Consider the following 26,727-nt stretch of genomic DNA (forward strand, 5'->3'; position numbering starts at 1 on the left):
GAAACCTTGGCTTGTGACTTGAATCTTTATAAATCACTGGTATGATGCAATATATTGGTTGGGAAATAATATCTATGATAACTCTAAGTTTTTTTTCTTGAAAGAAGCAGCTCTGGTGTTTATTCTAGTTCCTGTTACTGGGAGAATTGGATAAAGGTAGTCAGAAAGTACAAACTCCCAATTATAAGATAAGTAAGGAGTAGGGATATAATGTACAACCTGATAAATATAATGAACACTGCTGTATGTTACATATGAAAGTTGTTAAGAGGGTAAATCCAAAGCATTATCATAATAATAAAAATTTTTTCCTACTTCATTTTGTATGTATATGAGATGAAGAATGTTTACTAAGCTTATTATGATAATCATTTTCATGATGTATGTCAGTCAAATCATTATGCTGTACACATTAAACTTATACAGTGGGGCTTAAAGCAGCTACCTTGGGCCATGGTGACCTTGGTGAGATGGTCAGAATCTAAATTGTTCTTCATCATGTTTTATTTGTAGATGTTTCATGAAATTACAATGTGCGAACTCATAGTAATACAGAATTATGGCCCAAACTTTTTTGATGAAAATAATCTTCTCTTTCATGCTCAGCATTGGCTGCAGAGAAAAATGGGACCCCTGTGTTCAAGTTCCCTAGATGGAGAGTCAAGGGCAAGACCATAAAGGAGGTGGCAGAGGCCTACAGATCCGTGGGTGCTGAGCTCAACGTGCTTCCCTTCTGCACACAATTCATCCCCATGGACATAATTGATGGCCCAAAGCATGGTTCCATCGTTTATCACCCGTCTATCCTTCCCAGGCACAGAGGAGCTTCTGCTATCAACTGGTGAGATTTTTCTTTAAATAACCAAGATGGGCCCATTTCTATTGCCCGTAATCTTTCTGTTTTTAACCTAGGTGATCAAGGAACTAGGTATGCTTGAACAATTGTGAGGTCCTGATTGCATGAACTCCCTGAGGGCTTGAGGTACTGCATAAGCCAGAACAGCATTCCCAAGAATCTTCTATGACCTATTGGCTCCACTGGATGTAACTAAGTATTGAGCAAGCAAAGGTCCTGTGTTCAGACAAGTCTGGTTTATGCTGGATTTCTGTTTCTCAGAATTTAGAGAATTTAATATGTACTTTCATGTGAGCATCCTAATCTCCAAGGAGGAATGTGAGTACAAAGTGTTCCTCAATTTATTTGGCCATAGAACTTTTTTTGCATAGAGTATCTCAGGTACATTTCAGGAAATGCTGAATTACCTGAAATTATCTTTCTCGTGGTCTATCTTCCCCCATTCAAGGTTAAGTTTCTTGAGGGGAGAAAGGGCTATGGTCTAATGTTTTTACTGCCATAAGGCCCAGGTTCAAGAACACTGCCTGCTACTGCCCAGTATCATACATAGGTACACTATACTGTGGGTCAAAGTGGGCCTTTCTCATCATCTCTACCATCTCTCCTTTACCTGCATAACCCTCAGCTCTCTTTCAGGGTCAAGTTATCATATAGGCAGAAAATCTACCCTTGGTTTAAATGTGGTGAAAAACATTTAATTGTATTGGGCTGGCCAAAAATGTCATTCAGATTTTTCTATAGCATACTATGGAAAAACCCATGTGAACTTTTTGCCCAACCTAATGTTTCAAGACTGATTACATGAATTGACTTCTTTTTGGCTCTTGTAAATAGTACTATAGTGAATATCTTTGTATTTAAACATGTATTTTTTTTTCTCATTTCACATTGCTTCCATGTGCAGAATCATTGACTCAAAGTATATGAATATTTTCAAGGCTCTTGATAACACAGTGCCAATTAGTTCCTCAAGATTTCTGCAATGAGTAGTTGATTGATTGGTTGGTTGATTGAGTTGGTCTTCTTGGCTAGTAGCTCAGAGAGGTAACAATGATTTCAGTGAAGAGTATGGCTGACCTATCACTTCATACTCTGTCTATATTAGCCTGCTCTCTGATATGCTTTTATATATGTATTCCCATCTATCTGGTTTATTCTATATATTATAAGGCCTGTGTGTGTCCATACTAAGTTGCTTCAGTTGTGTCTGATTCTTTGTGACTCTATGGACTGTAGCCCCCCAGGCTCCTCTGTCCATGAGATTCTCCATGCAAGAATACTAGAGTGGGTTGCCATGACTCTCTCCAGGGAATCTTCCAGACCCAGGGATTGAGCCCGAGTCTCTCATGTCTCCTGCACTGGCAGGCAGGTTCTTTACCACTAGCGCCACCTGGGAAGCCATAAGGTCTGTAGGGTCAGTATTTCCTCTTAGGCTAAATTTATAGAACACATAAGACAAGTAGTTGAATTAATCCACTCTCTTTTACTATTTATTTATAGACAATCTAATTCCAGCTCTAAGTGATGCCTATACCTGAATTATACAACCTAAATTAAACATCAGTTCTCCTTTCAACACTGCACTGACTATCCTCTGTTTTAGCTTTCATGATCTTATTCTGCCTAATACAGGGTCAGGTGCAATGTGGGAATTGGACCCTGGTGGGCAAAATTACTTGGTGTTGCAATAGAAAGCCGACACCTGCGAGTCAGTGAGACATAGTACTGATAGTCTCTGATGCCTTTTCATTACTGTGTATTAATAAGAAAGATTACAGAGATGGGGATGTATAAAATCACAGAGCCATTAAGTTCTATTTTTTTGAATGCTGATATCGCCCGGCCCTGCTGTAATTTTCACAGTAGCTTCATTCACTGTCTATTTTCCACTGTGACCACATTGTACTTTCATGTTACTAATTCACCTTATGATACAGTTAACCAATGTGTTACGTTGCAACTCTTCTTTTCACAGGACTCTAATCATGGGAGATAAGAAAGCTGGGTTTTCTGTTTTCTGGGCTGATGACGGTTTAGACACAGGACCCATCCTTCTCCAGAGGTCGTGTGATGTGGAACCCAATGATACAGTAGATGCGCTTTATAATCGATTTCTTTTTCCAGAAGGAATCAAGGCCATGGTCAGTACAATTATGCCATCAAGGAGAATCTAGTAAACCTTTAAAGTTTTGGCAATGTTTCTCTTTTATTGAGAATTTGCTCCTATGACTTTTTACTAAAAATAAGTCTGAAAAACAAAATTAGATTTTATTATATTTACTAATAGGATGGTATATTGAGGGAGGAAATCTGAACTTCAGAATTTCTTATTCTGTGAAACTGACTTATTCTTCTGAGGACAGTGATCAACTGGATAAAGTAGTCATCAAACTCCATTTATTTTACCACCTATTTGGATCTCCATCCTGTTTATAATGACTAATTATAAAGAGGTAGAAGAATCTGGCACCCCACTCCAGTACTCTTGCCTGGAAAATCCCATGGATGCAGGAGCCTGGTAGGCTGCAGTCCATGGGGTCGCTAAGAGTCGGACACGACTGAGCGAATTCACTTTCACTTTTCACTTTTATGTTTTGCAGAAGGAAATGGCAACCCACTCCAGTGTTCTTGCCTGGAGAATCCCAGGGATGGGGGAGCCTTATGGGCTGCCGTCTATGGGGTCGCATAGAGTCGGACACGACTGAAGCAACTTAGCAGTAGCAGCAAAATCTGAAGAAATTTTGCTACGTAATTTGGACTTCCTTCAAAAACATTTAAAATCAGACTATGTAATAGGGCAAAATTTGACACTGCTTTATTTGTTCAGGTATGCTCTGAATTAAAAACTCAAAATATGCACATCACAAAGAAGCGATATATTAACCTGTAAAAACATTGAAAGATAATTTCAGTATCATTTAATGTCTTCTAGTGTTTGATATCGGAGAAGGCAATGGCACCCCACTCCAGTACTCTTGCCCGGAAAATCCCATGGACGCAGGAGCCTGGTAGGCTGCAGTCCGTAGGGTCGCTAAGAGTCAGACACGACTGAGTGACTTCACTTTCACTCTTCACTTTCATGCATTGGAGAAGGAAATGGCAACCCACTCCAGTGTTCTTGCCTTGAGAATCCCAGGGACAGGGGAGCCTGGTGGGCTACCGTCTATGGGGTTGCACAGAGTCAGATACAAGTGAAGCGACTTAGCAGCAGCAGTAGCAGTAGCAGCAGTGTTTGATATGGTAGAAGTAGAGCACAGAGGTGGACAATAAGACAATATAAAACAGCAGCCATTGATTTAGGAGAAAGGAGAGCAGTATTTTGTTTGTTATCATTTAATGATTAAGGGGGGGGGTGCTTCCCTAGTAGCTCACGTGGTAAAGCATCTACCTGCAATGCAGGAGACTGGGGTTTGATACCTGGGTTGGGAAGACCCCCTGGAGAAGGAAATGGCAACCCTCTCCAATATTCTTGCCTGGAGAATCTCATGGACAGGGGAGCCTGGCTGGCTACAATCCATGGGGTCACAAAGAGCTGGACACGACTGAGTGACTGACACAATGATTAAGAGAGTAGGTCTTGTTCTACCATTTGTTGGTTGTATAGTAGGCAATTCATTTAGCCTGTTTAGCCTTGGTTTCCTCATCTATAAAATGTGGACACTACTGCCTGACTTACAAGGTTGTTGTTGTGAAAATTAAATGACATTTGTGTAAAGCATCTGGCACGCAGTTGGTGCTCAAAATGATCATTATAATCAAAGTAGTATTCTGTGTGTTCAGTAGCATTTGTGCAAACCTGGATTATAGCCAGAAATGGGTGGAATGAATGAGCTTAGCTTGAACCTGTCCCAGGTGGCTCCCTCCACATGCTCTTGAAGAGGTTGGAGTACTTAGCTGTGAGTACTTAGAGAGAAAACTGAGAACATGAGCTCACATAGGTCTCCCAGTGAAGGACACAGGCTCTCAACTCAAGGTAAAAATAAATGGTGCACAGAACGGGACACAGGACACATCCCAAAGGCAATCAGACTCAAGGACAGACTTTAATTTTTTTTTATTCCAGGTGTCCTAAACTATAAAGCCAGGTGAATTCCTTAAACATAACAATGTATTATTTTCTAAAATGATCATGATGAGCAAAAATAACCCGCAATGATTTATTTTACAATTATCTTCCTAAAATTTCCATTGAAAAAGCAAGAGAAGATTGAAATGTGTTTAAATAAAGGAGTCATGTTTAAAAGCAGGCTGGATATTGGCAGTAGATGGATCTGGATACAGACTCTTCCCTGACACCTACCAGCTATCTCTGTGATCTTGCTGCTGCTGCTGCTAAGTCGCATCAGTCGTGGCTGACTCTGTGCGACCCCATAGATGGCAGCCTGCCAGGGTCCCTTGTCCCTGGGATTCTCCAAGCAAGAACACTGGAGTTGGTTGCCATTTCCTTCTCCAGTGCATGAAAGTGAAAAGTGAAAGTGAAGTTCTTAGTGACCACGTGGACTGCAGCCTACCAGGCTCCTCCATCCATGGGATTTCCCAGGCAAGAGTACTGGAGTGGGTCGCCAGTGCCTTCTCCTCTGTGATCTTGAGCTAGTTGGTTTTTCTCAAGCTAGTTGCTTGAGGCTTTTTGCAACCTCATATGTAAAACAAGACTGATAATATCCACCTTGTAGGACTTGTGTGATGTTAGTTAGTTAGTCACTCAGTCATGTCTGACTCTTTGTGACCCCATGGATTGTAGCTGACCAGGCTCTTCTGTCCATGGAATTCTCCAGGTAAGAATACTGCCATTTCCTTCTAGGATCGAACCCAGGTCTCCTGCATTGCAGGCAGATTCTTTACTCTCTGAGCCACCAAGGGATATTTTACATAAAGAAGCTAACCCATATGTGTGTGTGTGTGTGTTAAGTCGCTTCAGTTGTGTACGATTCTTTGCAACCCTTTGGACTGCAGCCCACCAGACTCTGTCCATGGGATTTGCCAGGCAAATATACTGGAGTGGGTTGCCATTTCCTACTCCAGGAGATCTTCCCTACCTGGAGATTGAACCTGAGTCTCTTATGCCTCTTGCTGTGACAAGCAGGCAGATTCTTTACTACTAGCGCCACCTGTGAGACAGTCAATTCCTAGGCAGGTTGCTAAGAAGTCTGGGGCTCCCCAAGGAGAGAGGGGTCTGGAATTCTCAAGGAGGAGGAAAGGACAAACTTTTTTTCCTCTACATTCCTTAGGATTATATAACAGTAATGTACACTGCTTGAGGACAGTTTCTGGAAAAAACCTTCTGGCTAATCCTGTTATCTTATAAATTATGGGAGTGGGTCTAGTAAGGTCTTTACAACCTCCAGACATTCTTTTGATTCACTGTAATAACTAATTAGAAAGTATATAACTCCATTGCTAACACTAGCGAGGGGGCACTCTTTCTGCCGCCTTCTGATGTCTATGTTAGAAGCTTTCTCTATCTCTTTTATACTTTAATAAAACTTTATTACACAAAAGCTCTGAGCGATCAAGCCTTGTCTCTGGCCCTGGATTGAATTCTGCTCCTCTGGAGGCCAAGAATCCCGGTGTCTTTCATGGTTCAGTAACAACCTTTCATCTTGGGGGCTCATCTGGGATTCTTCAGGACAAGGTAAGGATGCTTGGAGCTCTAGTTCTTTGTTCTCCTAGCGAACACGTTTTCTGCTGTACTTTACTAACTCTACAGTATGCTTGTGTGAATGAATGACACTCCTTAAGCAAAGCAAGTGAGGAGGAGCCCTGCTCTGAGGTTCTGCAGTGACCTCATATGGCTTATGGCAGAAACCTGTCGGGGGTTTATACCAACCTGCCAATGCCAAGAGGGACCCAACATCTCCTTCAGGGACTGACCAGAAATGGGCAAAATGTGTGGACCGAACTCTCCTTTCTCGGTCAAACTTTCCAGTTTCTTTGACCATTTCATAACTCCTTGGGAATTAGAACTACTAACCTATCTGTCGGATCATAGACTTTCAAGGGACTTGTGATCTATGCTGTTACTGTGTACTGTTACTTAGGACCCCAACTTGGATTGGGAGTCAGGAAGCGCCTAGCTTTTCTAGGAGTCAAAAGTTCAGAAGCTAGATGGAGCTCTAGCTCCAAGAGCATCTCTGAAGTTAAAGGTTACTCAGATTGGAAGTGCAATGGGTTTCTTCCTTTGGTAATGCTAGCTCTTAGTGGACCAGAGGAGGCTTTCCAGTGGCTTTTGTCCCAACTCCTTAGATATTCTTTCTGTGGAATCTGTGGGAATGAAATGGAAGGACTAGCCCTAATAACTCGAGGACAAAAATCAATTTTTCCTCACTGACCAGCCCTTCACCATCTCTTTTGCTATTGCTTATACTGGTGTGGTGATGCTTGGAAGGAACATCTCAGTTTTATGTTCATACTGGTCTTATTGTGGTCAGGAATATACTCAGGGTTGTACCGAATGTTTCCCCCAGCAGTCTTAGCTTGGGAAGCATTCCGGAAGGTTACTGATTGCACCTCAGGTGGCATCAGAGGCAAGCAAGGTTTTAATGGTGAGGAACTGGACATCAGTCTAGGATGTCATCAGGTCTACCCCTGGTGCATCTCTACCCTGCCTCGGTGGTAGAACCGGGAGGGACGAGTACAGTGCCTGCATTAGTAAGGGACAGACTAAGTCCCACCAAGGAAGGGAAGCTTTGGTGTAAAGTCTGTCTACACCCCCACGTAGATCAGGGAGGGACACCTCCAGTAGAGAGATGGTCTGCTGGTTGCTTCTTTCTCTCTTACAGATGGGGGCTAACAATTCCAGACCCCTAGCTCCTCCTTAAGAACCCCAGACCCCTCTGTCCTTGGGGAACCCCGGACTTCTTATCAACCTGCCTAGGAATTGACTCTCTCACCTGGGAAACCCCACCTAACACACTGCCTGGTACAATTATGGATTCAAAGAAATGGTAGTTATTTTATCAAAGTCTGACTCTCTGGTCAGATTTATATGTAGTAATTCTGTTAAACAGAAACTTCAGTTAAACAGACCATGTCATTGTTGACCACTGGACTCTAACACCAGTAACATGTTTGGCTTTAGGTGGAAGCTGTCCAACTCATAGCTGATGGTAAAGCTCCTCGCATTCCCCAGTCAGAAGAAGGAGCAACATATGAAGGTATCCAGAGAAAGGAAAATGCTGAGGTATTTATATCAACTCAGTTATGCATCTCAGAATTCACTATCCCCCACCTTCGAGCAGTTCTCAGTGTACCATTTCCTCAATGAAAGAAAGATCTCCAAGCCACCTGCCCCATCCCTACCCATGTCTGCCACTGATGGAGAGAAATGTTTCTATTGCTTTTGAAACTTGAGAAGTTCAACCTGTGCTTTGCACATTCCTAGATCTCTTGGAATCAGTCTGCTGAAGCTTTACATAACTGGATCCGAGGTCATGATAAAGTCCCTGGAGCTTGGGCAGAGATAAATGGACAGGTATGTTCTAGGGGCCCAATGTTTTCTTTCGGCATGTGACCTTTGTAAGAGGCATTACTCATGAGTCTAGGCTTCCCCTGGTTCTTCCTTTGCTTGTGAGGAGAGTTTGTGTTCTAGGTACACGTGACCAACTAAAGGAGTTTAGGTACACGTGGCCAGCTAAAAGAGCCTAGGTACACATGGTCATGTGGTCCATTTTTTACTCCACACATATGGAGCATTTGATGTGAGGCAGACACTAGGCACAGCCTCTGCTCTCAGGGAGACTGCAGTTTTATGGAGAAAGCAGGGAAATGAATAAGCACTCACAAGGCAGTAAGACAAATGCTGTAACTGAGGTCCAGGCTCAGGTATCTTAGGAAAGGCTTCCTAGAAAAGTTGTTTGGCTTGCACTTCAAGAAGAGGTCAACAAGTAGAGAATGAGACACAGAGTTAAAGACCCAGAGGTAGGAGAGCATGTTACCCGTACAGGAACTTGCAGAAGAGTTCAGAGAAGCTGGGGCCTCAGATATGAGGAGTGGTAAGATCCCCTGGAGGTGAAAATGACAACTCACTCTTGTATTCTTGCCTGGGAAATCCCATGGACGAAGGAGCCTGGCAGGCTACAGTCCATGAGGTCACAGAGAGTCAGACATGACTGAGTGACTGAGCACACACACAAGCATAGAATTATAGTAATTATTATAATAACAATAACAAATCAATAAATATCCAGTTCTCTTAGTTCCAGTCTGGATCCAGTCTTGTTTCCATGAGCTGACCCACAAAGCTTCCTGCCCCTCCCATCACACATTCCACTGCAATGCAATAGTCTGTTTACTACTCTGCACCTGCCTCCCTGAGCCCAATCAATACCTCCACTTCCCACAAAAACTCTACCTTCAGGCTGCAAAGTCTGTGAGAGCTTTCATGTCATTCACCTTTGTGTCAATGCAAATAAATGATACATGTATACTTGCGTCCCCTGGATGTGGGGCGTTTTTCAACTCTTCAGTCATACCCTCACAGACTGTCTCTTGCTTTGTGTCATTCCGATAAGTGCTTGATATAGTCTCTTACACTAGAAGTGGGAGGTCCCTCATTTTGGCATAAATGAGAATGTCAGCTGCTTTTTTTTTTTTTTTGCAGGGCATGCTGCTTTCATACACCCTTATAAACATCCTTCATTTCCTCCTTTCACAACTTGGGTTTGGTCTCTTTACTAGGTTGTCACTTTTTATGGCTCATCATTGCTGAATAGCTCTGTTCCTCCTGGAGAACCACTGGAAATTAAAGGTGCTGAGAAGCCTGGTCTTGTTACCAAAAATGGACTTGTTCTTTTCGGTAACGATGGAAAAGCAGTGAGTGTTCAATAGGATTACCTATAAAATCACTTTGGTGGTTTCCTTCAATTACCCAAGCTCTTGAGGGAGTCTGGCAGGGCAGACTCCCGGGACAGTCTGGCTGTGCAGTGGGATATAGGAGGTTTAAGATGTCTGTGGCCCATTTCTCTCTGGGGATGAGCTGGCTTTATGTGCCTTGATTGAGAACCAGGCATCTCAGGATGGACCCACAGGACCTGCACGGCCTGCTCCGTGATACAATAGAAAGAGCTTGGTGTTTGGTCAGGAGCCAGGGTGTGAACCCCTGCTCTGTCACTCACTGGTGTGAGCAGGATGCCTCTCCCCTCTGAGGCTCCGTTTCTCCGTCTACAGAACAGAGAGTGTGATCTGGTCTGGGAAGATCAGGTGGTGTGAGCCTCCTCAGATGGTCCTCCCTTTGCCAATAGGGAGATGCCCATCTGCACTGCCTGCGCTTGGGAGCATGAACTCTGCCCCTCGGTGGGCTCTTGGGCAGGTGCCCAATGAGCCAAACAAAAGGGGATTTGCAGCTCACAGATACCTTCTCCTGGCTCACGGGATACATCAGTTATTAAGATGGTAGGCCTCAGAGTCCAGCTAGTCCTGGGTTGTAACCTCAGCTCTGTTACTTGCTGTGAGGCACTGGGCAAATTACTAAACCTCACTGAGCCTTCATTTGCTTATCAGTAAAATGGGGATAATAAGGACACCTGCATCTATCAGGATTTAGGAGACTGAATAAGATACTCAGCATATACATGCTTAGCACTGTGCATGCTGCAGACTAAGAGTTCAGAAGATGGCAGTAGAGGCAGTAATAGTACTATTAGTAACAGTGGTAGTCATTGTCAGCTTTAGACCCAATACCTGTATCCAAGTGTCAATTTTAGGGGTGTTTATCATCCATTTTGAGATATATCTACCCCTGGACTTAACTTTCCCCTCTCTGCTGCCATAACTGAAATACCATTTCAGCCTTTTTACACATAGTAGGTAGTGCTTTTAATCCATATTTTCCAAATAAGCTGGTCCTTATACTCACATAAGACTCTTTCTCACACCAATCTCACTTTTGAATCGTCCTAATTCTTAATTCTTCTGCTTGTTTTGTTGTTATTTTACAGCTGATGGTGAGAAATCTGCAGTTTGAAGATGGAAAAATGATTCCTGCCTCTCAGTACTTTTCATCGGGTGAGATGTCAGTGGTGGAACTCACAGCCGAAGAAGTGAAGGTGGCGGAGACCATCAAGGTGAACACGTGAAGTTTTTAAAGTTCCTTGTCTTGGAACAATTCTTGTAACCATTTTTGTAACTCGTACCATTAATCTTCAAAGGAGTTGGGATGAAACTTTTATTTCCTCTTTTTTTGTATTAGCTGCAAAAGGAAATCAATGCCAAAATTTATATGCACATTTATTTCTCATTCATATAAGTAATTCAAGGCAGTTGTAGGTTTGCATGGGGGTAAAGTGGGAATATGAGGGTTAGGGGTGGAGTCAAGCAAGAACCCAGGCTCTGCTATCTTCAAGGACCTGCTGGGCGTTATCTCCATCCCAGACAGCCAGGAAGAGCAAAAGAGCACAGAAAATGGTGTGACAAAGGTTTTGCATGGGCCACGATTGAGAGTGTTATTGTTGTTTAGTCGCTAAGTCACGCCTGACTCTTTTGCGACCCCATGGACTGTAGCCCACCAGGCTCCTGTGTCCATGGGATTTCCCAGGCAAGAATGCTGGAGTGGGTTGCCATTTCCTTCTCCAGGGGATCTTCCCAATCCAGAGATCAAACCCACATCTCCTGCATTGGCAGGTGGGTCTTTTTAACCACTGAGCCACTAGGGAAGCAAGATTGACAGCACAGGTCACTTACATTCATATTCACTTACTAGAAGTCGGTCAAACAGCCCTCTCTAATTGAAGAGATGCTGAGACATGTAAAGAAGTAGGTTTCGTGAGAAGCTAGCTAGTCTCTGCCAGTGTTCTACATGGCAGGTCCCTCATAAAAGTTTCCCTCGTGTCGTGCAGGTCATCTGGGCTGGAATTTTAAGCAATGTCCTTGCTATTGAAGATTCAACAGACTTCTTTAAATCTGGAGCAAGCTCAATGGATGTTGCCAGGTAAAACCACCACCTTAGTGACTCACACCCCTGCACCAGGGATTTTCACTTTGACCTTGAAAATCGAATCTAAATCCTTTGTACTAAATGTCATCACTATATCATATTTCTCTTTCCTTCATCTTTCTTTGCTTGTTTCCATGGTCAAATACATGTATTTGTTCTCTTTTCTTTGTTGCTAACTAGGAGTGTTTTCATATTGACTATACACTTAGAAAACCACCCTGCTAATTGTTTATTTCACTTAAAAATATGTCTTCATACTTGCTAGCTGATTCTCTGCTCTGAGTGAGGATGTTAATCGGAATTTTCCTATATAATTGCATCTAAAAGGATACCTAACATTGATTATGCTTACCCCAAATCTTTTTTCCTAACTCCCCAAGTTACCCAGTATGGTATATCTAGAAAGAGGATTATCAGACTTCTTGCAAGAGTAAGGGTAGTCACTCTATAGTCAGAATTTCTCTGCAGAAGTTTGCAATAGGTAGAAAGGGCTAGAGGACTAGAAAGCCGCCCTCTATGGCATGAAGAGCAGACCAGGATCCTAATAGTGGAAAGTCTTGTAGAGGTGCTTTTCCTTTGAGAGCCACCGTATGGCTATTTACTAAATAAACAAGGTAAAAGTCTTCATGTTGACAAAGCAAGTGTTCTTGATGAATATTCTGTTCATGTATTCATTCATGTATTTTTAAAAAACAATTTTTATTGGAGTATAGTTAACTTTCAGTGCTGTGTTATTTTCTGCTATATAGCAAAGTGTATCAGTTACACATTGTTGACTAAAAAATACAGTCGCAACCTGAAAGTAGAGAGTTATTCTATTTAGTGGGAATGTTTAGGACTCCAAACCCAGGAGACAGCATCTCAGTAGCTCTGAGAAAACTGCTCCAAGGAGGCAGGAGGGGAAGTCTGGCTATATACAAGTTTGCAACAGGGGAGCAGGCCATCTGAACATCAAAAATCAGGTATCCAAGCTAAGGAATTTAGCATTCTGTGTATGGGGAGATGCACGCCTCTGGGCTCACTGAATTCATTCCTTTCACATGCAGCTCAGCTACCTGGGCACAATCCTGTTTCCCTGTTCACCTTGCATCTTGCATCCCCCAGCTCCTCAACAATCCCCATGGGGGTGGTAGCATCCGCTGGATCTCAGTTTTGGGAGCCCTTATTCACATCTGGAGGCCAGAAATCACTGATGGCTATGACATTTTTTAGGAGAAGGCAATGGCACCCCTCTCCAGTACTCTTGCCTGAAAAATCCCATGGATGGAAGAGCCTGGTAGGCTGCAGTCCATGGGGTCGCTAAGAGTTGGACACAACTGAGCAACTTCACTTTCACTTTTCACTTTCTGCATTGGAGAAGGAAATGGCAACCCACCCCAGTGTTCTTACCTGGAGAATCCTAGGGACGGGAGAGCCTGGTGGGCTGCCATCTATGGGGTCTCACAGAGTCGGACACGACTGAAGCGACTTAGCAGCAGCATGACATTTTTTGTTTATTGAAATGGCAGGAGATATTTTCATTTCACACATGCACATATGTTCACTCTTGTTTAGATTTTATACTCATATAGGTCACTACAGAGCATTGGGTAGAGTTCCTTGTGCTATACAGTAGGTTCTTCTTATTAGTTATCTATCTTATATATGTGTGTGTGTGTACACACTCAGTTGTGTCCAACTCTTTGTGGCCCCATAGACAGTAGCCCACCAGGCTCCTCTGTCCATGGAATTTTCCAGGCAAGAATACTGGAGTGGGTTGCCATTTTGTATTCCAGGGGATCTTCCTGATCCAGGGACAAACCCACGTCTCCTGCATCTCCTGCATTGGCAGGCAGATTCTTTGCTAACTGCACTACCTGGGAAGGTTCTGTTTAGTACCCACCTTAGCCATGTGGGCTTTCTTGGTGGCTCAGAGGGTAAAGAATCCACCTGCAGTATAGGAGATGAGGGTTCGATCCCTGGGTTGGGAAGATCCCCTGAAGAAGGGAATGGCTACCCATTCCAGTATTCTTGCCTGGGGAATTCCATGGACGGAGGAGCCTGGCAGGCTACAGTTCATGGGGTCCCAAAGAGTTGAACACAACTGAGCAACTAAAACTTTCACTTAGCCATGTAATACAAACAAATGTTTGTTTTATTCTTACACTGGATCCAGAGAAAACAGTCTATTATGTGACTTTGGTCTCTCATAATTATCACAGTTCAGAAATTTTCTTTATTCCTTATTCCTTGAGTACTTTTGAAAGGATAGAAACTGATTTTATGTGCCCTTTATCACCTGCTATGTGCTGTGCTTAGTCGCTTAGCAAAGAGTTATGTCCAACTCTTCTGTTGAAAGTAATGAAAATATCTTTGCTTCAGTTTCTTGTATTAAAAAAATTGCCAGTGTCTTTTGAGAAAGCTTTAACATTTTTTTCTCTCAATCGTATTAATTTCTCTCACTAATATAGATGATCTCATGGACTCTAAATAAGTATGTGACATACGTCCTACTTCAAAGCAACCTAAATGTAATCATACCGTCCTCTAAACTCTTTAAAAAAATGTAAGTAATGTGAGCTGGTTCTTCTTTTCAGACTGGTTGAAGAGATAAGACAGAAGTGTGGAGGGCTTCAGTTACAGAATGAGGATGTTTATATGGCCACCAAATTTGAAGACTTCATCCAAAAGGTCGTGAGGAAACTGAGAGGAGAGGATCAGGAAGCAGAGCTAGTGGTGGATTATGTAAGCCTGTCCGTGGTGTTGAAAAGCTACATGGTTAAGACCTTCATGCTATAGAAGAATGCTGTGCCTTTCATGCTTTTACATTTACAACTTTCTTAAAATGACAGTTTTGAGATTATAATTCAGATACCATACATTTCACCTTTTAAAAAATGTACAATTCATTGTTTTTTAGTATATTCACTGAGTTGTACAACCATGACCACGATCTGATTATGGAACTTTTTTTTTTTACCTCCCCCAAAGAAACTCCATATCCACTGGCATTCATGCTCTCCTCTCCTGGGCCCTGGCACCAGGAAACCACCAATTTACTTTCTGTTTCTATGGATTTGCCTATTTGAGACATTTCATACACGTGGAATTAGGCAATAAGTGGCCTTTTGCAGCTGGATTCTTTCACTCAGCCTAATGTGTTCAAGGTTCATCGACATTCTAGAGTAGATTATCACTTTATCCCTTTTCCTGGCCAAGCAATAGTCCATCATGTGGATAACTATGTTTTATTTATCCTTTCCTTGGTTGGTGTACATTAGAGTTGTTTCTGCTTTTTGGCTATTATAAATTACGCTGCTATGAAAATTCACGTAGGGTTGGCGAAAAAGTTCATTTGTGTTTTTGGTAAGATGTAACAGAAAAACCTGAATGGACTGTTTGGCCAAACCAATAGAAGTTTTTGTGTGAACATATGTTCTCAATTCTCTTGGGTAAATATCTAGAAGTGGACTTGGTGAGTCATATGGGAGCTCTTGTGTTTAACTTTTTGAGGAACTACCAATCTGCTTTCCCAAGTGCCTACATCATGTTACACTGGCCACTAGCCATGTAGGAAGCTTCTGATTTCTTCGTGTCCTCGCCAGCATATGCTGTTGTCTGTTTTTTCCTATTTCAGCTGTCCTAGTGGGTGTGAAGTAGTATCTCATTGCGGTTTTGATTTACATTTTCCTAATGACTAGTGATACACATCTTTTCATGTGCTTATTGGCCATTTGTATATATTCTTTGGAGAAATATCTGCTCAACTCCTTTGTTGTTTGGCTGTCCCAGGTGGCTTGTGGGGCTTAGTTTCCCAACCAGGGATGGAACCCGAGCCCCTGGCAGTGAGAATGCCTAGTCCTAACCACTGGACCACCAGGGAAGTCCCTCAAACCCTTCACCTGTTTTTTTTTTAATTGGGATATTTATCTTTTTAATTTTTTAGTTGTAAATGACCTTAGTATGTTTTAAATAGTAGACCCTAATCAGATACATTATTTGTAAATATTTTCTCCCATTCTGTGGGTTTTCTTTTCACTTTTTTGATAGTATCCTTTAACCACACAAGTTTTAAAATGTGATTAAGTTTGATTAATCTGTTTGTCCTTTGGCCACTTGTGCTTCTATATGTCTTGATTTACGCCTTTTTCTCTCCTCTCTTCCTCCTTACTGCTCTCTTTTTTGTTAAATGGATATTGTCTAGGATGCCCTTTTAATCTCATTGTTTCTTTTGCTATATACTTTTAGTTATTCCCTTAGTGGTTGAGGATACCTAGAGATGTTTTTCTTAAAACATTCTTGCCCAGATTAATACCAGTTTAATACTAATAGTGTAGAAAAAATCTGTTATAGTATAGCTCTGCTCCCTGCCCGCTTACCTGTGCTATTATTGTCATTCAAATACCTCTTTATACAGTATAAGCCCATCAACATAGTCTTATCATTATCGCTTTATGCAGTTTTCTTTTAAATCAGATAGGAGAAGAAAGGAGTTTAAAATAAAAATTACATTTATATTGACTTATGTTTACCTTTGTCGGTGTTCTTTATCTTTTCAGGTAGATTTAAGTCACTGTCTTGTGTTCTTTCATTCTGTCAATGACACCTTTTAGTCTTTTTCGAAAGGCAATGTGCTAGCAATGAAGTATCTTAGTTTGTGTTCGTTTGAGAATGACTTAATTTGTCCTTTGTTCTTGAAGGATATTCTTGCTGTATATGGAATTTTTGGTTGACATTCTCTTTCTTTCAGCACTTTTAACATATAATCTTATTGCTTTCTGGCCTCTGTAGTTTCCGAGGATAAGTCATCTGTTAATTTTATTGAGGATCACTTTCACGTGATGAGTTGCTGCTTCTCCCTTGCTGCTTTCAAGATTCCCTTTTTGTCTTTGTCTTTTGACCATTTATTATGATGTGTTTAGGATGGATTTCTTTGAGATTTGTCTACTTGAAGTTTATTGAGCTTCTTGGATGTGCAGATTAGTTTTTTTAAATAAAATTTGGGATATTTTCTGCCATTATTTCTTCAAATATTCATTCTACCCCTTCATCCCTCTCCCCTCATTCTGAGACTCTCTTTATGCACATGTTAGCACATTTGATAGTGTCCTGCAGGCTTCTAAGGCTATATTCATTTTTAAAATTATTTTTCTTTCCTATTTTCATACTGGATGTCTCTATTGACCCATTGTTTGGTTTTCTATTTCTTTCTTCTGCCTGCTTGACTCTCCTGTTGAACCCCTCTAATGACTTTTAAAATTTCAGTTATTGCTCATTGCTTTTTATGGTTAAGTAGTATTCCTTTGTAGGTTTTATATATATATATATATTTTTTTTAGTATAGTAAAATATTATATAAATATATATATATATCTCACATCTTCATACATTGATGGACATTTAGGTTGTTTCCTTGTCTTGGCTATTGTAAATTGTGCTGCTATGAACACTGTAGTGTATGTTATCTTTTCATAATTAGAGTTTTGTCTGGATATATGCCTAGGACTAGGATTGCTGGATGGTATGAAACTGTTGCAGGAAGGGGACCCCTTCCAGGGCCCGAAACTGGGCTCTTGTCTAACACCAGAAATGAATTGTCCGAGGAGACACATGTGCTGACAAAGCAAGAGATTTTATTGGGAAAGGGTGCCCAGATGGAGGACAGTAGGGTAAGAGAACCCAGGAGAACTGCTCTGCCACATGGCTTGCAGTCTCAGGTTTTATGGTGATGGGATTAGTTTCCGGGTTGTCTTTAGCCAATCATCTGACTTAGAGTCGTTCCTGGTGGTGCATGCCTTGTTCAGCCAAGATGGATGCCAGAGAGAAGGATTCTAGGAGGTGGTCGGACATGTGGTGTCTCCTTTTGACATTTCCTGAACTCTTCCGGTTGGTGGAGGCTTATTAGTTCTGTGCTCCTTACTGAGACCACCTGTTGTAAAACAACACATGCAAATGGTTACTATGGTGCCTGGCCAGGGTGGGCAGTTTCAATCAGTGTGCTTCCCCTAACAATACTACTTTTAGTTTTTTAAGGAACCTCCAGCACCCCACTCCAGTACTCTTGCCTGGAAAATCCCATGGATGGAGGAGCCTGGTGGGCTACAGTCTATGGGGTCGCTGAGAGTCGGACACGACTGAGCGACTTCACTTTCACTTTTCACTCTTATGCATTGGAGAAAGAAATGGCAACCCACTGCAGAGTTCTTGCCTTGAGAATCCCAGGGACAGGGGGGCCTGGTGGGCTGCCGTCTATGGGGTCGCACAGAGACTGAAGCGACTTAGCAGCAGCAGCAGCAGCATACCATTTTCTGTAGTGGCTACACCAATTTACTTCCCACCAACAATGTAGGAGGGTTCCCTTTTCTCCACACCCTCTCCAACATTTGTTATTTGTAGACTTTTTAATGATGGCCATTCTGACCAGTGTGAGGGGGTACCTCACTGTAGTTTGGATTTGCATTTCTCTAATAATTAGTGATGAGGAGCAGCAAACTACGCGTTTGCTATTTTTTTGTTTCTTTTCTAAGCATCCTCAATTTCTCTATATAAAATAATTTCTTAAATCATTAAATTTTCTCTTTAATACCTTTCATTGAAGTGGGATTTTATGCCAATAGTTCTCTTTCACATATATTATTTCAATTATGTCTCTTAATGACTGTATGAGGCAGGTATATTATCATTTTATTGTTGAAACAAACCGAGATTTATAGAGATTAATGGATGAATATAAATTCACTTGCCAGCTAATAGTACAGACTACAATTTAAGCAGCACATATGTAAGAGGGGGAGACTGAAAATGGGGAAGGACACTGGAAAGAAAACTTAAAATGTCACCAGTATGAAAGGAAAGAGTGTTGATGGGCAATTTCAAAAATTTGCGTGACAGCAATGGCGGAACTCCACAAGTGGTGCCACTAGATGGCGGTGTTTCCATTATCTGGAGGTCTTCTGAGTCCTCTTTCATCTCAATGAGGAAAAGACAGATCTTTACTCAGACCACTTCGGTCGTCACAGAAGCTGACCTCCTGTCTCAATGGCCACTCTAAGCATCATAAGACCTATTACATCTGCTTGTCTCTTCTGAACAGTAAGCACTGGAGTCCCACTAACAACTTCTCTGTCTGCATTAGTGAATAAGCTTCTTTTTTGCATAAATATAGAAATCTGTTGACTTTATTAATGTAATTCTCTCTCAGGTTTCAAAGGAGATCAATGACATGACAGTAAAAATGCCATATCAGTGTTTCATAAATGGACAGTTCACAGATGCTGAAGATGGACAGACTTATGATACTATCAACCCAACAGATGGATCTGTGAGTTGTGACTTAGTGTGTGCAGTAACCACTGATCATGGATTTTTTTTCATTTATACACCATTATAAAACAGTCTTAAGAATTACTTATTCTATTACTCTGTCTCTCTATTATTCTGTTACTCTGTCTGAGCACTTAATATAAATGTACTTCATGTATTCTTTTAAACTATTCAGCTCTGGTTCTGGCAGCTGTGATCTACTGTAATTTACTTTTAAGAATGAATATTTATGATGAATTTAGATGGGTCACTATACCTATATAATACAGAGGTACAATTCCACATGGAGCTGTATGTGTGAGAAAAATCTCAGAATTTGCAAGCTCATGGTGAGAAATTCAGCGTTCCTTAGGCGGGAGAAGAAATAGTTACAGTTTCCTACATGTGTCTTCTCATAGTGTAGTGTGAAAGAGAAGTACTGAATTTTAGGCTCACAATTTTTGTATTAAAATGGTTTCTTTTTCTTTACTATATTACCAGAAGTTTACTGTAAGTATTGATTTTCCATCATAAAAACTCTTTGAATTTTATGGTATAATATTAATCTCAAGAAAAAGTTGTATATCTCTCTATAAAAATAGTCTATAACCTATGTTTTCTTACCTTGAAATAGACGATATGCAAAGTATCCTATGCCTCTTTGGTGGATGTTGATAAAGCAGTAGCAGCAGCAAAAGATGCTTTTGAAAACGGTGAATGGGGAAGAATGAATGCACGAGACAGAGGAAGATTGATGTATCGGTATGATTTTTTTTTAAAGTACGAGTCTGAGGACTTCCCTGGTAGTCCAGTGGCTAAGATTCCATGCTCCCAGGGCAGAGGGCCCAGGTTTGATCCCTGGTCAGGGAACTAGATCCCACATGCTACAACTGAAGATCCTGTATGCTGCAATTAAGACCTGGTGCAGCCAAATAAATAAATATTTAAAAAAAAAAAAAAAGAGCACAAATCTGTGGGCTTTGGATACTGACTAACATTGCCAAGATTTAAAAAAATTTTTCAAGACTTTCTATTATGCAACTATAAGATAGCATGTCTTTTGTTACTTCCATCATATAAACTCCCATATATGGGAGTTTCTGATTTTTGTATTTTTGCTTGTTTCAGTCACGGTCCCTGTATGAGCAGTTTAGTAAAGGACTACTTACTTGTTAAGATGTAAGCAAGGTCAAGGGAATCCAGCAAAGGATAATGAAGCACTCAGGCTTGGGGGGGTAGAACAGGGAAACTGCTCTTACTGCAAGGCCTAATGGGACAGAGGAAGGAGCTGTTACTAGAATCTGGCAAGATCTGTGGCTGCAGGAGGAGACCACACCCGTGGGTTTCGGTGGAAGGACACAGCAGCTACCGCTGCCGATCCACAGCCCACCAGTCAGCCATCCCCAGACCACTTTATCCTCCAGTTTGGCAGTCTCCTGGGGCTGCCTCCCACTGGCCTGTCATTAGCCAAGTCCAGTGAGAGAGCCCAGAAGCCTGTGATGTAATCTGTAAAAGTCATCCTCCAGGGGTCACAGAGCAGGGCGGAAACTGGATTACAAGCAGCACATGGAGAACATCCAGCACCCTGCTGTTTCCAAAGAGAAATTTTAAATCTATTTGATGTGTGAGGAGTAGAAACAAGGAGGAAAAACATGAAAGCTTGGAAAGAGTGTTATAAATTGGTAGCTGAGTATGCGAAGCGTAATTAGATTCAATCCCAGATTCAGTTTTCTGCTTACTAAATGACAAATAGCTGAGCTTGCTCAAAAGATCTCCTAGAGCAGGATCTGGAAGAAATATTAGGGAGGAAGGTTTCGAGCCTGACCTGGAATGGTCTGAAAGAAACGGGTCAGAACCATGAAAGGAAGGAAGGAAGGAAGGAAAACAAATGGAAGAGGGGAAAACAAATGGAAGAGGTGGACACAAAAGATGAATTTTGACTATTTCATAGTCATTAGTCAGTTTCTAGTCATCTTTCCACAGAAACCAGACAAACAGAAGCCTGTTGTGGTGTTTATAGTTCATTCCATGTATTTCTGTCCTATCCTTTTCAGCCAGTGTTGGAAATATTTCTACACCAACCAGAAATCGTCAGGTGTTTGTGGGTTCTCCAGGGGTGTGGGTCGCCCTCTAACATCTCCCAGTGTATTCAGGAACTATCCACATTCCCACTGTGTTCTGTCACTGATCTCCTTGGCTGACTGTGACTCCATCACTCTTACTTCTTATGTGTCTATAATGCGAATGATACAGACTTCCAACACCCTCTGCCTCTTCATGATAACTCTTAAATTGTTCATGCAATTATTAGTTCAATGCCTGTCTTCCCTATGAGACCACATTCTCCATGAGGACGGAGACCTGGTCCATTTGTGTCCACCTCTGAATTATCAGTCCTTAGGAGGGCACCTTTTACACAGTAGAGACTCAATATCTGTTGAATGGATTTCTTTCACTGGCCAACAGACTTGCAGACCTAATGGAAGAGAAACAAGAAGAACTGGCAACCATCGAAGCCCTCGATTCAGGGGCTGTCTACACCTTGGCTCTGAAGACTCACATTGGAATGTCTGTGCAAACATTCAGATACTTTGCTGGCTGGTGTGACAAAATTCAGGTAAGTGCAAAATGTTGTTTCTGTGGAGATCATTCCTAGAGGAAAATGGACGAATGTTTGTTAGTTTATAAAGACCCCTTGTCAGAGTCACCACTTCCGTGGGTTTTCTCATCTGATCCTCATAACAGTTATCTGAGGTAGGTGGATAGTTGTTACCTCTTATTGCAGGTGAAGAAACAGGCTTGAGGACAATGAATGACTTACCTGTGGTCACATAGTAAGTAGAGCTAGGATTTGAACTCAAGATTTTCTGAGCTTAAAATCTCATGTTGTTCTTTGTTTTGTACTATAATATCTCTTGAGAGCATCTAATAGTCTTGTTGGCATATAGAGAGAAGCCTGATATCATGGAGGAATTGACTCAAATACCTGAGGAGGTTAGAGAGATAACATAGTTGGGCTATGCAGACTGGTTATAAGAAAAATTTCTTAGAAACATAAATTCGATAAAAATGTCAATTTCCTTCTTCTTACAAGAAAATAAATAGCACATGTGTGATGATAAATGGCAACTACACTTGGCTTTGGTATTGAGATATAGAAGGGAAACAGGGCTGCAGCAAATGGCAGAATGCATGCCACTTCTGGTCTCATGGTAACCACTGGAGCACCAGCCATCACAGCCACATTCCCAGAAGCCAGGAGTGAGTGGGGAAGAGGGAGAAAGGCAAAAGGACTTTAAAAAGCATTTCCATCCTCCCTACACTTTGTCTTTGTATCTCCCATTGGCTGTCTCTGCTAAGGATACTGGGAAACTTTTTTCTGGTCACATTGCTGTACCATCATTTTTATAGAATCAGAGAGATGACCTGGTTCCAGGCCTCATCCTTGCCACTTACTAGCAGTTGTTGTTATTTACCTATCTCAGCCTTACTTTCCTCATCTGTAAAATGGTCATGATAATCCATACCTTGCAAACTACGTTATGAGAATTAGAAGTGAGTGTTTATATACTACAAGTGCTTATATAGAGAGAATTAAAGTCTGTACTATAGTAGGTCTTGCACATACGTGTAGTTTTTATTATTGTTCAGCTACAAAGTCATAAGTATTTAGTAAGAGCAGTTTAAGTCCATCCTTTATTCTCAATTATGAAATCCAAATAGTTCTGAAACCTGAAAATTGATTTGTTTGATTGACTCAGACTCATTTGGTGCCAAAATCTTACCCAAACCAACATGAGTCTATAAGTTTTATTCATCTCACTTAGAGTGAATACTCATAGTTCACTGAATAAGTGTTCAGTGGGTTGCCTTTCCCTTCTCCAGGGGATCTTCCCAATCCAGGGATCGAACCTAGGTCTCCTGCATTGCAGGTAGATTCTTTACAATCTGAATCACCAGATAAGCCCAAGATGACTGGAGTGGGTAGCCTATTCCTTCTCCAGAGGATCTTCCTGACCAAGGAATCAAACCAGGGTCTCCTGCATTGCAGGTGGATTCTTTACCAGCTGAGCTACCAGGAAAGCCCTGGATAAATATTATTATGCTTGATTATGGGAGGCTACCCCAGACATTAATGGGGGTTATAGATATTATAACATTATATAAGGTATTGTTTATGCATTATATTATGTTTCTAAAGTCAAATTCTGAATCCCAAAGCACACGTGACCCTAGGGTTTCAGAGGAGAGATTATACACTTGTATTAGTAACAGCAATAATATTTTCTGTGGCAAAACAGATGGATAGTTTCAGTTAAAGATTACTGCCAAAAGTCAGTTGGGATCAAATTTAGCTGCATAAAATAGAAAACCCAACCAAGGAGTCTGTTTTTATCTCACTTTCAAGGAGTCCAAGACTAGTCCAGTCAATCAAGACTAGTCTGAGACAGGAAGATTCCGTCTCTCTCTTTGCCAGGCCGTCCTTAGTACCATGTGACTGCTGCCGTCACGGCTGCCTCTTGGTCTCATGATGGCCACTGCAGCACCAGCCTTTTTAGCAACATTCTGGAAGGAAGAATGAAGAAGTGAGGGAATGGGTAAAACAGCACTTGTTTTAGCTGAGTCAGCCTACTTTAAAGAGTGTTCCCCTTCCAGTGCATTGTACTTACATCTTCCATTAATCATCACCATTTGCTATGGAAACTGGGGAACATAGTACTTTACCTGGCACATTGCCATCCCCATTATTAATCAAGGATTTCTGTTACTAAGAACAGAGGGGAGAATAGATATTGGGCAGGCAATTAACATTCTCTGCCATGCCCAGAAATTGGGAATGGAGATGATCAAATTAGAATTATGTATTTTTTTTCTCCTGCATCTTAGTTCTTTTGAGAAAGGCATAGCAGTTCCTTTTCAGGTGTGGCTATGTTTCCTATAAATTGAACACTGCTTCTTTTTTCAAACTGTTGATTTTGTATTGGGATATAGCTGATTACCAATGTTGTGGTAGTTTCAGGTGAACAGCGAAAGGACTCAGCCATATACATGTATCCATTCTCCCCCAAATTCCCCTCCCATCCATGCTGACACATAACATTGAATAGAGTTCCATGTGAACACTGCTTTTTTTAATATCAGCTAAGAGAAAGTAACAGAGGCAGATAGAAAATGGATTCATTGAGATTAAATTTACTCGTTTAAATTAATAAAGTAGGAACTTCCCTGGCAGTCTAGTGGTTAAAACTCCATGCTTCCAGTGCAGTGGGTGCAAGTTTGATCCCTGGTTGGGGAACTGAGATCCCACATGCTGCATGGCAAAGAAAAAAAAAATGAAATTAGTAAAGTAGTATCAACCTTTTTTTATTCTTTAGGGTTCTACAATTCCCATCAACCAGGCCCGTCCAAACCGCAATCTGACCTTTACCAAGAAGGAGCCACTTGGGTAAGACAAGGAGAGTGCCTCTGAGTGACGTGTGTTAAGTTAGTTTGAGGGGACTGAGGCTGTTGCTTTCTCCCCTTGCAGAGTCTGTGCCATTATCATCCCCTGGAATTACCCACTGATGATGCTGGCATGGAAGAGTGCCGCGTGTCTGGCAGCAGGCAACACCTTAGTGCTCAAGCCGGCACAGGTAAGACACGCGAGGCCAGGTGTGGCATCTGCCCCTCCCACAGACGTACGCTGACAAATATTATTTCTTGAAAAAAATGGGGTCATATATTACACCATCTTTTCATATATCCTGGGCATCTTTTCATATTAGTAAATATTCATTTTTAATAGCTACCCAAAATGGAGATTCCAAACTTTAGAACATCCATGAGAATGGAAGCAGCATAGTGTATGTCAGTGAAATCCCCTGAATTTCTACAAACCAGTTCAATGCTTGCAAAATGCCACATGCCCCGAACTGAGGGAATTATTTAGAGTAGTTATGAAATAGCAAAAGAAGTTTTATGCAGGCATTTAAATTTTAATTATCAAAAATATTGTAAAGTTATGGAAGATGGGGGAAAAGCATGCAAATAATGTACATAATTGTAGCTGTTTGAAAAATAAATATATATGTGGAAAACAGGAAGTTAGTTTAAAAATAATTCAAATGATAGAGCTCTCAAAAACATCTTTTTAATGCTAGAGCAGATTTTCAAGAAAAAAAAAAATGTGGTAGCAAACTTAACACCCGGCTAAGCATTTCCTCCAGACAGTGCACAGGAGTGGACATTCTGAGGTACCCAAGTTGGTGGGGAAAACTTGGTCTCTATTCAAGAAGAGTCTATAGTTTGTTACCTATTATTTTTTTATTTCTTCTTTTAGGATTAAAAAATTTTTTTTCATTTGGAACAACTATATAGTCATGTGACCACAGCCATCTTGTTTTCCTCATTAAAAAAAAAGATACACATTCAAAAATTTTTTAATTAAAAAAATACAAAGAGATAGATGATGAAAAGTCTCCCTCTTATTCTCCTGGCTAACAAGTTTACCTCCCTGAGGCAACCAGTGTTTTTGGTATTTATTAGTTTCTGAGGTATTCCAGATATATTCTCTGTGTATACAAGCATATTTTTTAAATTAAATAATTAGGTAATTTTTAAAAATATTTTTTAACCAACTGAAAACCACACAGGAGGAGAAGGGTTAATGGGAAATTGCTAATCAAGAGGCATAAAATTTCAATTATGTAAGATGAGTAAGTTCTAGAGACCTGCTATACATCATATTATTGGACATAAATTTGCGCAAACTCCAGGAAATAGTGGAGAACAGGGAAACCTGGCATGCTGGGAAATCCATGGGGTCACAAAGAGTCAGACATGACTTAGCAGTTGAACAACCATAATGTTGTATTGTACACTAAACAAATTGTTAAGAGGGTAGATGTCATGTTAAGTGTTCTTAGCACAATACAATACAATATAAAAATAAAATGAAGTAAAATAGAAGCACTCTATACATACTTACCAAAAAGGGAAAAAACTTAAAAAAAAAAAAGTTTCCAGTGTAAAAAATGTGTTAGTCACTCAGTTGTGTCCGAGTCTTTTCGACCCCATGGACTATAGTCTGCCAGGCTCCTCTATCCATGGAATTCTTCAGGCAAGAATACTGGAGTGGGTTGCCATTTCCTTCTCCAGGGGATTTTCCCAACCCAGGGATAGAACCCTGGTCTCCTTCATTGGACTCTTTGTGACCCCATGTGAGCCACTAGGGAAGCCCAGTGTAAAAAATAAACAGTATTTTATTTAACCTATACCTAATTAATGGATATTGAGATTTTCCCACCTTTTTGCTGTTATAAACTGTGTTACAATTAATAACCTTTTAAATATAGCATCATGGGACTTCCCTGGCAGTCCAGTGACTAAGACTCCAAGCTTCCAGTGTAAGGCACGTGGGTTTGATCCCTGGTCAGGGAACTAAGATCCCACATGCAGCACAGCAAAAAAAAAATTTTTTAATTGAAAAAAATATACAGCTTCATGCACATGTGCAACTATCTTTGTAAGATATGTTCCTGATAGCAGAATCACTTAGTTAATAGATCCATGTTTTGTGTGATAGATGTTGGCTCATTCTTTCACAAGGATTGAGTAATTCACCAGCATCCTGTATGAGTGCTGTTTCTCCCAAGCAGCAGCACTCATTAAACAGCAAAAA

General features: G+C 41.0%; 1 protein-coding gene across 1 annotated transcript in view; it reads left to right on the plus strand.

Annotated features, from left to right (window-relative positions):
• ALDH1L2 (aldehyde dehydrogenase 1 family member L2) overlaps positions 1 to 26,727 on the plus strand; it is a 57,137-nt gene that overhangs the window by 14,802 nt on the left and 15,608 nt on the right. The window contains exons 3-15 of the mRNA XM_055574901.1: positions 607 to 841; positions 2,832 to 2,997; positions 7,935 to 8,036; positions 8,238 to 8,327; positions 9,533 to 9,667; positions 10,792 to 10,917; positions 11,689 to 11,780; positions 14,363 to 14,510; positions 18,967 to 19,086; positions 19,702 to 19,829; positions 21,534 to 21,684; positions 24,443 to 24,513; positions 24,595 to 24,700. Of these exons, the coding sequence (XP_055430876.1) occupies positions 607 to 841; positions 2,832 to 2,997; positions 7,935 to 8,036; positions 8,238 to 8,327; positions 9,533 to 9,667; positions 10,792 to 10,917; positions 11,689 to 11,780; positions 14,363 to 14,510; positions 18,967 to 19,086; positions 19,702 to 19,829; positions 21,534 to 21,684; positions 24,443 to 24,513; positions 24,595 to 24,700 (1,670 nt within the window). The remainder of the gene's footprint in view (positions 1 to 606; positions 842 to 2,831; positions 2,998 to 7,934; positions 8,037 to 8,237; positions 8,328 to 9,532; positions 9,668 to 10,791; positions 10,918 to 11,688; positions 11,781 to 14,362; positions 14,511 to 18,966; positions 19,087 to 19,701; positions 19,830 to 21,533; positions 21,685 to 24,442; positions 24,514 to 24,594; positions 24,701 to 26,727) is intronic.

The sequence above is a fragment of the Bubalus kerabau genome, chromosome 1 (genome assembly GCF_029407905.1).
Source record: "Bubalus kerabau isolate K-KA32 ecotype Philippines breed swamp buffalo chromosome 1, PCC_UOA_SB_1v2, whole genome shotgun sequence".
NCBI classification, from domain to species: domain Eukaryota; kingdom Metazoa; phylum Chordata; class Mammalia; order Artiodactyla; family Bovidae; genus Bubalus; species Bubalus kerabau.